Below are 12,050 nucleotides of genomic sequence, written 5' to 3' on the forward strand. Positions count from 1 at the left end.
TGAGAGATTTACCTTAAGCAAAATAAGCCAAACTCAGAAGGTCAAGGGTCGATGTTTTCTCTCATATGTGGAAGGTAGAGAGGAAAAGGAAAAAAAGTGGAGGGGGTGTCTCCTGAAAATCAAAGGGAGATCAGTGCAGGAGAGGAAAGGGACCAGGGGATAGGAAGAAAGGGGAGGGGGAAATGCTAAGAAGTGATATTGGTCAAATTATATTGTTATATTTTGCGTGTTTATGTATAATTACAATGCACCAATTAAAATATGTGAAATAAAAAACTGCCTGAGAATGTTTATTTTAAGGAAAAAGAAATACCATAAAACCTTTTATCCAGGGAGAACAGGATCTGAACTCCTTACAAACTAAAAGTGTCACCCAGTTTGTGCTTAGACATGAATTTAGGGAGATAAAGGCAGGGGAAGGAGGAAATCAGTATAATTTACTCCTAAGGCTCTTTCCAATTCGAAGCTTACAAAATTGGGGGGTGGGATGTAGAACACAACACATCAACATTCTGACACCCCTCCACCCTCCCAAGGAAGGAAAAGAGGGAGGGAGGAAGGTAGAAAAAAAAAAAGAGGGGAGTGGGAGGAAGAAAGGAAGTTATAAGAAGAGACAAAAAAAAAGGGACCCTTTATTTCACTTTTTGGAATGACCTAGTTCAAAAAAAAAAAAAAAAAACAGCACTGGGGCGTGCCAGTAGGAGCAAAGATACTATTCTCGACATGAGACTCACCCCGAGGTAGTCAGAGCAATACGTTTCCTCTTTTCCAACACCACAACTAACTCAGTCGTCCCCAAATCATCTTATAAATTCTGAAGGACTGGGAGTCTCTGTCCTTGGCCCTAAGTAAACTGGCCCAAGGATAGTACAGGGACCAGGGAAAGAGACTGAAAAAGTGAATCATGCCCTGCAGCAGCATTTCAGATTCAGGGTTACGCTGGGGCAAGCAAGCGTGGAGTCCCCGGTTTACTCTCTGTGACTGGGACACAGCTGGCTTTGAATAAGAACATTAAATATACAGCACCATAGTTTGGTCTTGGGCCCGGCCTCCGGCCGGTGGCACCCAGCCATTCATCTCCGCCAGCCAAGGCCTGGCCCTGGTTTCCGCTACACAGGGGATGTCCAACAGCTCGCAGTCACACCTGTTAGGTGTTTCTCCACTCCGCGTCTCCACCCAGCAAGCACCCCCCGCACCACCAGGGACTCCGGTACAGAGCGGGCGGAAAAGGACAGAGAGGTGGGACCCGGCCTTCTGGAGCGGACCCCCGCGAGACTCGGCACGCCAGGCCGGGTGGGGAGGGGGGCCTACCAAGGCGGGAGAGGTCGAGACCGGCGGAGAGGGGTAAGGGAAGGGCCGGGGGAAGGGCCGTAGCTGCTCGCGTTACGCTTCCAGAGCCTGCGGCAGAGGCGGCGGGGCCGAGCCGCGGAGGGGATGGGGCTCGTACCAGCCTCCGCGTTTCTCCGCGCAGCCCCGGCCTCGCCTCCCCTGGCCCAGCCGCGGCTCTCGTTAGGCCGCCCAGAGTAAGCGCGGGCGTCACCAGCCGCACCTCGCCCGGGACTGGTGAGGAGGGCGCGGCGGAGGCACGGCGGGGGACTCCGCAAGCCAGGCGGCCCGAGCATCCCCCAAGTGCACAAGCTCCGGCTGCTGCAGGACCGCGACCAGAACGGAGCTCCCTGCTAGCCCCCCGGAGACCGGCAGCGACCAGGAGGCGACGCGGGACTCCGCCGCTCGACTCAGCAGCTCCGCGTACCCGGTGGCGGCAACGCGGGTTCGGGCGCCCGGGTAGCCTCGGAGCCCATGGCCGGCAGCGACGTGGACAGTGAGGGGCCGGCACAGAGGGGCGGCGCGGCGCGGCGCCCGGGGGCCCCCAGCGGGCTGGGAAGCGAGGCGGCCGCCCGCTGCCCGGAGCCGCTGTCCACTGCTGAAGCGCCGGCCGAGGGCACCGTGCTGCCCGCCTGGATGCGCCTCTACTTCTATGGGATGCACGGGATCACCCTGGACGTGCTGGTGTCCTCGGCGCGGCGCTTCGCTCGCAGCCCGGACCTCCGGATGCTAGGTTTCTCCTCGCCCTACCGCTGCCTCCTGCACTCGCTCACCCACTTCGCCCTGGAGAAGATCTACCTGCAGCAGCCGCGCTGCCCCAGCGCCTTCGTCTTCAATTTCTTCCTTTACCCCTCGGCCCACGTGGGGCTGCAGACCCTGGCGGGCCAGGCGCTGCTGCTCAGCCTGGGCGGCGGGCCGGGGGGCGCGGCGGCGCCGGGGGCGCTTGACCTGGCGCTGCAGTACGTGCTGGCGCTCTACCACTGCCAAGTGTTCCTGAAGCGCTTCCTGCGCTTGCGGTACCGGCGGCAGCGGCGGCAGCAGCAACAGCAGCAGCAACAGCAGCGAAGGGGCGCTCTGCCTGCCCTTCCTGGCGCCCGGGCCCCTGCGGCGGCGAGTGGCCGGCGGCGACGACCCCGAGGCCCTAAGGGCCCGGGAGGAGCTCCTAGCCAGGGGCTACCAGACCTGCTCCGTTTTCTTTTCTTCGGAATGCATGGCTTTCTGGATGAGATCTTCTTTACCTTCTTCTTTAATGTGCTGGGACATGGGGACGGGGCAGCCAACGGTCACACGTCGTTGTGGTCCTTCTTTATGTATGGCAGCTGCAGTTTTGTGGTGGAAAAGCTCTACTTCCACCTCCATTACAACCGCGGCTGGAGCACCTGGAAGCGGGTGCCCATCTACGTGATCTTCATCTACGCGTGGGAGTTGTCCTGGGGTCTGGGACTTCGCAAGTGTGGGGCTTGTTCCTGGGACTATTCTCACTACCCGCTCAATTTTATGGGTCTTATCACTCTGATGTATTTACCTGGCTGGATATTCCTTAGTGTGTACCAGGACCTGCTTTCCAACGTGTTGTGGCGGGTGCAGTATGTACCAGCTAACTAAGACCAGGGGGCAAAATAAGAAAAAAGAAAAGTAAAGAGAAGAGAAAAAGTCGTTGGAACCCCACGAATGGACGCAGATTATTTTTACACTTAAAATAGAGTGGGTTTTTTTTAAGTCCTTTAATTTTTATACACTTTACTAACGGCTTCCAATAGATTTTATTCGATGTTTTATCTTTTCTGACTATTTGGAACCTATATAAAATACAATGCTTTGAAAAACTCGAAAATGAAGTACTTAACTCATCAATATTTTAAAACCTTTACAAGCCCAAACAGCAAAACCATTATACCTTAACATCGGAAAGCTGAAATAGTCATCTGAATGTAGATGGGTGATAGTTGTTAATTTTTATTTTTCAATATGGAAATTCAAACTAGAGAACAGTGTTTTTTTATTGGATTTAGAGAAATTTTCTGATTTAACGGTTTGTTTACTTTCATTCTAATCCAATTTCATTTTCACTCTTTATCATATATACCAATGATAGAGGTAACTCCATGTCTGGTACTTCTGAAGTTGCACTTGGTAGCTCTCTAAAGTGCCTCTGTCTTGCACACACATGAAAAGAAGTTGACAAATGTGAAAAAAAAGAAAGAAAGAAAAGAATCCTATGAATATATTTTGAAGTGAGAAATCCTTTCTACTAACTCAAACAGGTGACACTGTGTTAAGATATTGGATCACCATCCTGGAAATGACTGCTTTCCAATGTTTGTTAGCCTTAAACACCAAGCTTATTAATGTTGATTAGATCCTGTGTTATCTGTGGTTGTAAATTTTTGTTACTGTGCAATAATGTAAATTGTTTACCCTAAATGTCCAAGGGCCAAGTAAAATTAACTCCACAGAAACTTTCAGCATACAAACACAGTATCTTGTAATAAAATGAAGGTGGATGTTCACTCTAATTACATTAGGCCTAATTGTTTTCTGTGAGTACAGATACATGTTTTTAGTATAGTTCTGTCATGGTTCACTTGTAAACCTTTCTTTTTTCTTCTGGGCCCAGAGTTCTGGGTTAGGTCTGATGTACTTTATAAATCAATGATAGCTTTTTGGTGATGTATTAATGTCTGAAAGCTTCAAAGTTAAATGAGATGATAGAAACCATTTTAAGAAATCTTGTCTAATTAATTAATCATGTATTTTGAAGTTATTTGTTGTTTTTATTACATTTAGAAAAGGCAAAGAGCGTATTGTTTAGATAAGGATGACTAATACTTTCCCAGTTTTCATTACAAAGATAATTTTTAAAACTTCCAGAGTGTATTAATCAGTAGGTTCTTACTCAAATCATGCTCTCACCAATACAGTAAAAAGGGATGTTTTTCTGTTTTTGAAAAGTGTTTGCTATAGGAATAGAAAAGAAAACGTACTTAGATCTGGCTAAGTCAGACCTAGTTCTAAGAGTGTTTTATTACTTTAATCCACTCTCTGGTATTGTGAACTAAAATATAAGTAATGCTATATAATCTACCCCACCAGTGAAATAGATTCTGTCAAATTGATTATTTTATAGAAACTTAAAAAACAAGCTGTTTGCTGAGAAAGTTTCATCTAAGTTCTCCCTGAAAATTTGGAGAGAAAAATACGTAAGCATAGACACTAAAGTTATGCTGGATAAAATATTTGTAATACAAATGTGACAAGAATACATGAATCTGAGTTATGAGTGGCACCACTTCACACCACGCATTTCCTGTGATGCTCAACCCAATCCATGACTCTGAAATATTGACTAAATGTACACATTTTTACTTTTGCTCTTCAGCCTGCTTACCTGCCTATCAGCATTCTCAGGGATAGAAATCTTTCAAGAAGTAGGAAAGCATGCCAATTTATTTTGCTTTGCATATTAATTCTGTTAAAATGGAAGGTCAAGGTTTGCATTTGCTCAATTCATTCAAGAAATGGTTACTGAACTTCCACCATTTGTTAGGCAATTCTCTGGACTCTGTGCACACTGTAGTGAACTCACAGACAAAAATCTCTGACCTTGTGAAGCCCACATTCTAGTGTTTTGATTTATATGAGACTATGCTTATTTACTGTTTTAATAATAGGTAATGAGGAGGCAGTGGTTGTGAGGGCTCTCCTCAGTCCTGTCCCTGGAATATCAATCTATCATGTCTAAAACAAAAGCCCATTAACAGTCTGCTGGTTCTACAAAGAGTTAGTATGCATTCAGGAAGTTATTAGCCTGTCTATTAACTCAGCACCTTGCTTTAGGGCTTCTCATTCGTGTTTAGTTAACTTCTTAATGGTGATATTTTGCTGCAACCTTTAAACCTTTAAGGGAAAAGAAGGAACCATCAGATCATTTAATTTTGTTAAACTCTTTAGTAGATCAGAAAGAGAAATAAGGCAATATAATAATAGTCAATGTTTAAGTAGCATTTACCACATACCAAGAACTGCTTTAAGTGTGCATTTATATATAGGTGTATACACATTTCTAAGTAAGTGAATATATATTCATATGTATCGTAAACAAATACATGTCTAATGTGTACATACAAACTTATATGTTTTAAATATATATATATATATATATATATATATATATATTTCACCTCCAACAACCCTCTTTTTACAGATGAAGACAACCAAACTGAAGTCCCAATAGAATAACTGACCACTCAAGTGTACAGCTATTGGGCATTTAGATTTGAATCCAAGTACTTCGGACTGCAGGGTCTGTTCTAACAACTGCACGGCCACACCTCAGTCTACCGGCCACAGTGATTTTGGAACTTCTCGGGATTTCATTTCACAGCCTGTATTGCTTATGCAAGGGTAACTGTATAAAAGCCAGATGCTATTAGCAAAAGATGCACTCGTGTTGCCTTTTCATTCCATGGTAAATAACAAGGGCACTAATAGCAAGATCATGGCTACTCTTCAGATGGTATGTCTTTATATTCAAGCAGTGCTCTGAAAAGGAGTTCTTGTTTAATGTCAGATAATTTTAAGTATAAAAGTATAAGAATAACGTGCTAAAATGCAAGATACCTTGTAGCTCAAACTACTAAAAATACATTTAATTAATGCTGTACATCGCAGACTTAGAAATCTGAGTATCATTATAAGAACTAAACAGCCAAAAATTATAGGTAACATTTTTACAGACATTTATTCTAATTTCTACTGAAGTCTTAAAAAACTCTTAATTGAAAAAGCAACAAATGTAATTTTTCTATCCATGTTTAACATATGTGATGCTGCTTTAAATTTTAAATTTTAATTTAATTTCTCAGAATCTAAAGAGAAGTATAACCTTTTAAGTATTTATGTTAACAATAAATACTGAGGTTCCTATGACCAACAAAGACCCTTATAATGTTAATAATCCATTTCAATATTTCATACTTTTCCAGAATTCAGTGTACTTAACTATGAGTATATTTCCATAAATAGTTGACCCTTCAAAATTCGACTTAGCAAAACACATGGCTTAGAAAAATTGTCTTTTGTTGTTTAAGAAACATTTTTAATTGACTAATTCTACTTTTGCAATTGAAAATTAAAAAAAATAATTTCTACTGCTTTTAAACAGTCTGTGTTAGCAGGATGAACCTAGTCCTGCTTATAAAGGGGGCAAAGAAGAATTTTGGGTAGAATGCTTTGATTCTTCTTCCCTTTCCAAAATTCATTTAAAAAGCAATATATCTAGAATGAATATATTCCCTATACAGATTTGGAGTAGTAAATCAGTCATTGTATTGTAATGTCTGAAAACAGTATAATAAAATAATTTTCCTTATATGAAGAGGTGTTAAAATACTTTATCTTTTGGAGGCTGGGGTTGTGGCTCAGTGGTAGAGCACTTACCTAACATGGGTGAGGCACTGGGTTCTATCCTCAGCATATAAATAAATAAGTAAATAAATAAATAAAATAAAAGTGTTGTGTCCATCTATAATTGAAAAATATAAATATAAAAGAATCCTTTATATTTTCAATTCATTTTAAATATACTCTAACAATGTTTACTGGCACTAAGTTTCTTTACTGAAGAAAAATAAGAAAAGAACATTGTCCCTTAACCTCCTTCTATCACATACCTTCGTTTAGACTGACGTGAAAGATGGCAATAAAAGATGGTTCTGTTGTATCACCAGTCTCCCCCCTTCTCCTACACTTGACACCAGAGGAAGGAACAAAAATAGCAATTGTCTGTGGACCTCTATTCACTAGACTTGGCCTCAATCTCATTTTTAACACTGAGGCATGGAGCCATCACACAGGCTGCCAGTTACTAGCAACCCAAATTGCAAATTAACCTGGGAAAGTTTTCCTTAGAGAATTTTTTTCTCCTAATATAAAGAAAATATACATATGGAGAATTTTTCATTAATTTTTAAACTATCTTTGGAAAAATTTTCAAGCTAATTACCAGATGGTGTGATTGGTCCCTGACATGAAGAAAGGTTTGATTTTTTTTACTTATTTATAATAATTCTTTTAGAAAGAAAAAGTCACATGAACCAGCTTCCCAAACTAAGAAAAAAAAAATGTTTACTGTGATTATAGAGAATTCAATGTTGAAAGAAACTATGAAGATTAACAATACCAAGTCTTCTACCCAGAACAGGAATTTACATCTCTGAAAGATGATTTCTTAACTGGAATTACTGTTCAGGAAAACATTAATTATGTTTTTTACACACCCATTAGCAGCTGAGTTGATAAATCCCGCTCTCAGTAAAGTGAGAAGGCTTCCAAAACTTCCAGAAGTTAATATATGCCATTTAATCTGTTTAGTTAAAACAATAAAACATATTTTCAAAACTTTTTTCTTCATTTAAGAAAATAAATGTTCCATTCTTTTTTCCTATTAATACATATATCTTTTCAAATGATATGTTTTGAGAGCCTTGAGAAAAATTATTATTTTTTTCAGAAAATAAGAACACTTTGATTGAAAATAAAGGAATAGAAGATTAAATAATAGGAGCCCTGCTTGAATCCTTGGAATTTGAATCTGATTCAACCCAGGAAATTCCTTTGGTCAGATGCTCCTTTAAACCAATGGGGTATCACTTGGTGGACTTTGGGTAACTTCCTTGGCAGACCTCAAAAGGGGCATCAGGAAAGGAACTGAGGGGCCACAGGTGTCATAGATACAGGTGGCTAGTCAAGGATGAATAATGCTGTGGATCAATATGCCCATTCAAAAAAATTGCACTTACCTATATTAAGAAGAAAACCAGTTTCCCTTTTGATGGGATTCCAATAAACATTTGTACTGTATACAAGATATTTTATTCACATATTATTAATATCAATGGTGAAAATAAGAATAATGTTATAGAATTTCAGATTCAGAAATTCAAATATGGGAGAGTAATACTGAGAGGAACATGCAGAAAGTTTATATTGTTCTGATTACCAAATAAATTTTAGAAACAAATCTAAATTAAATATGCCCTTGAAATTTTCTCAAGGAGAACTACTTTAGTCTTTACCTTTTATTAGAAGCAATGAATAAACAGGGAGAAAAATAAAGAGTTCCCTGGTGTGCAAAAGAATAAGCCCTCAGATTCCAAGTATTGAAAAGCAAGAATTTAACACAATATATCACTGTACTTTCTTGTAAAGATTGTTTCTCAAACAAATGAAATGGACTCAAATGAATAATGACATAAGATATAGTGGAAATAGTAGTGTTTGATAACCTTAGAGAGCCCCATGTTATTTTTCTATGGCTAAAATAATTCTATATATGAATGACATATAGGTCTTCGTAGCATGCAAAATTCGCATTCCTTAGAAAAATTTATATTCATGAAACACTGCACATCCTAGGTTTGGTTGAATACCAAAATTGTGTTAAGATTTTTTCAATGAAATTTTGAGGTTTTTTTGGTGTGTAATGATGTTACTGAATATGCTATGAGAGTCTTAATAAGTATGTCATTGAATATATGAACAAACAAATCACACTTTATTAAAATCTAAAATCATAGAACTTTACAGCTTCAGGAAATACCTAAGGATCATCTAGTTCAACCTCAACTGATGGAGTAATTCCTTCCAGATCCTGTTGGACAGGTGTCTGCCCATCCTCTTCTTGGTCATTTCCAATGACAGAGGTCTTTGTACATATTCATGTCTCCCAAGTCAACCCATTTCTTTTTTCTTTGTCTTAGTTTGCTAGAAGATTTCTAAGAGTAAAACCACATCTGTAACTTTCGTTCATTTTTCACAGTTTTTCATCCACAGAGGACCCAAGGTCTGAAAAAAAGTTTCCAAGCATGTCTTACCTGTCTTATTCCAGAAGAAATTGAACAATATATACTAAAGTGTAAAGTGGTAAAAACTCTAACATGCCTTGATCTAGACACCTTATTTCTTCAAGTTAGAAAAAACATTATCCATGATTAGTGGTTTTGTTGTTGTTGTTTTCAACTCAGTTACATTGGTGATGGAGTTTTTATTTATCTAAACATCACAACATCTTTTCTCTGAAGTGTCATTAAGCCTAGGCACTTTACATTCATATGAAGAAGATGGATCATGTTATTCCCAAAGTCTATGACTAGTACCTGAGAGTGAGAGAGAGACATGAAATCAAGTATAGTGAAGAAAAGAAAGTTGCCAGTCAACTCACTCTTCAATGCTTTGCTTTCTCCTCTTTTCTTGCTCTCCTCTTTGGAAAGTAGGCACATCATCATTTTCTCTGTCTTCTGAAAACGTAATGAAAAACCTAGGCACTAGAAGATGCTCAAAATGTTTCACTGATTAATTTACCTGAATTTTCTTGTCAGACATAATTCAATAGTGGAGACAGGATGAGGAATGGCCCCAGATGGCAACACATGATTTCAACAGGACATGTATTTATGGAACATACATCAGAATCACCTTGTTCCTAGATAAAAGGTAGGCCTTGTTTAGTTTCTCATATTCTTCCCTCCTCAGCTCTGGAGATTCTTTCTCCAGGCACAAAGCTCTGTTAGTTCTCTAAGAGAGTTTACCTACACTGTGGATTTTTATATTTGTAGGCTGCTCAGATAACTTAATTATTTTTAAAATGTTATTTGTGAAATGTAAATTTAAAAAGAAATACTGGTTTGCACAGAACTTGTAGTTGACAAGTGTACATTTAACTGTGTGACTCTTCCCTGAAGACCAACTTGATCAATTTGCAGCTTCTTGCTATATTGTTGTTTTTGCTGATGACATTCTGGATTTTGGCAACTTTTGAATAGAGAAATGGAAATAAAATAAAATTTCATTAAATTTCTGAGAATGACAGGTGGCAAATAGTTATGTTTTATTATTTATGAATTTGATTCATGTACTTTGGCATCAAATAAATGTCTTTGATAGGTTGCATTCAGCAGGGTTCTCCAGAGAAATAAATAAAACCAATAGAAAGTATGTGCATGTGTGTGTGTAGAGAGAGAGAGAGAGAGAGAAGAGGTTTATTGTTTTTTTTTTTAATTGAATCATGTGATTAAGGAAGCTGAACGGTCCCTAGATTCATAGTCAGCAAGCTGGAGACCTGGATTGCTGATGGTATAACTCCATCCAAGTCCAAAGGTCCAAGAAGCAGGAAATGCAGTGGTAAAATTTCCAGTCCAGAGGCCAATAGGTTAGAGACCAAAAGAGAACTGATGTTTCTGTTTGAGTTTGAAAACTGGGGGAAAAAATAATACCTCAGCTCAAAGATAGGTAAAAGGAATTCCCTCTTATTTAGGGAATATTGTAGGTCTTTTATTTTATTCAGGTCTTCAACTGTTTGGATGAGGTTTACCCATCCAACCTGCTTTCCTCAATCTATCGATTTAAATATTAAACTCATGCAAAAATAGCTTCACAGAAGCACCCACAATAATGTTTGAACAATTATCTGGGCACCTTATGGTCAGTTTGACACATAAAATTAGTCATTGCAAGTCCACACCTTGTCATCTTGGCTCCATGAATATCTCTTTAAGTGATATTTAGTCTCCCAATGAAAACAATGACAAGATCCTAATTCCACCTCACATGATATAAGTATACTATTCACAACAAAAAACACTTAATACCTTCCCCATAAGAGGAGACAAATCCTTTGAGTGATATTAACTCTTCTTGATAAACTGTAACTTAAAAACTATGAAGAAAATTTAACAATACTTAGACGCTATCATCTAAAGTCAGTACCTCTTAACACTGTAGAATAAGAGAATGTAGGAGGAACAAAAACAACAATATTTGGTGTACACATTTATGTGTATATACACAAATACATATTCATAACAAAATAATGAGGAAGTATGCATGAGAATTATAGTCCTCATTTCTTTAACAAGTCATGTGGCCATAAGGGGCTTTTATAACTAACTTCTTCCACTACCTGTTTATTTATTCCTCTGCTGGTCATGGTTCTTTTCCTTCATTCCTGAAAGATCTGGGCTGGATAAGGTTGTTGCAGTTGTTGATCTTAACCATAGGGCATAGCAATAGTAAGAGGCTCCTTAAGGAATCTCTTGTATTCCCTATCTCCATTACGAATCAGTAGTCCAATTACCCCTTAGTAGTTAGATGAATCACCCCAACAACACAGTAACTCCCTTCTTTGCTTGTGGATTCAGAGGATGAAGGAGTTCAAAGTGACTGGGCAGCAATCTTAACTTCCAGTTCAATGGAGTCATTGTTATGTCTCCTGAGGGAAGCATTTTCCCCCTTGCAACCAAGACTGCTAGGTCAGCAAAGCATAAGGTCATGAGAACATGAATACAAAACTTTGCAACTGGTTCATTGGGTGAACCACTCCCAGGTCTAGCCCTTAAGGCCTGTACTTACTAATTCTAGCACTGGAAAAAGCTGGATGATTGATATGATGCTGAACCTGTACCAGCTCTGCAGGGTATTCCTATCTAGCTTGCACCACAAGTGGGTCTTCAAAAGGCCATTCCTTCATTCAGTCAAGTCACCTGTTTCAAGATGTAGAAAAATATGGCAAATCCAGCAAATTTCATGAGCCTGGAACCATTGCTATACTTCACTTACTGTGACATGATTACCTTGATCACAAGAAATGCAATGTGAACTACCACTGGACAAGACATTCTGTACGTTCACAGGTAGTAGTTGTGGCAGGGAAAAACAAATCCACATCT

General features: G+C 39.6%; 1 protein-coding gene across 1 annotated transcript; it reads left to right on the forward strand.

Moving 5' to 3' along the window:
- Positions 1-864: 864 nt before the first annotated feature.
- Tmem229a (transmembrane protein 229A) lies at positions 865-10,190 on the forward strand. Its single transcript, XM_047562392.1, has one exon. The coding sequence runs from the start codon at positions 1,801-1,803 to the stop codon at positions 2,929-2,931; it is 1,131 nt and encodes a 376-aa protein (XP_047418348.1). The 5' UTR covers positions 865-1,800; the 3' UTR covers positions 2,932-10,190.
- The last annotated feature ends 1,860 nt before the right edge of the window (positions 10,191-12,050 follow it).

This window comes from Sciurus carolinensis, chromosome 8 (genome assembly GCF_902686445.1).
Source record: "Sciurus carolinensis chromosome 8, mSciCar1.2, whole genome shotgun sequence".
Taxonomy (NCBI): domain Eukaryota; kingdom Metazoa; phylum Chordata; class Mammalia; order Rodentia; family Sciuridae; genus Sciurus; species Sciurus carolinensis.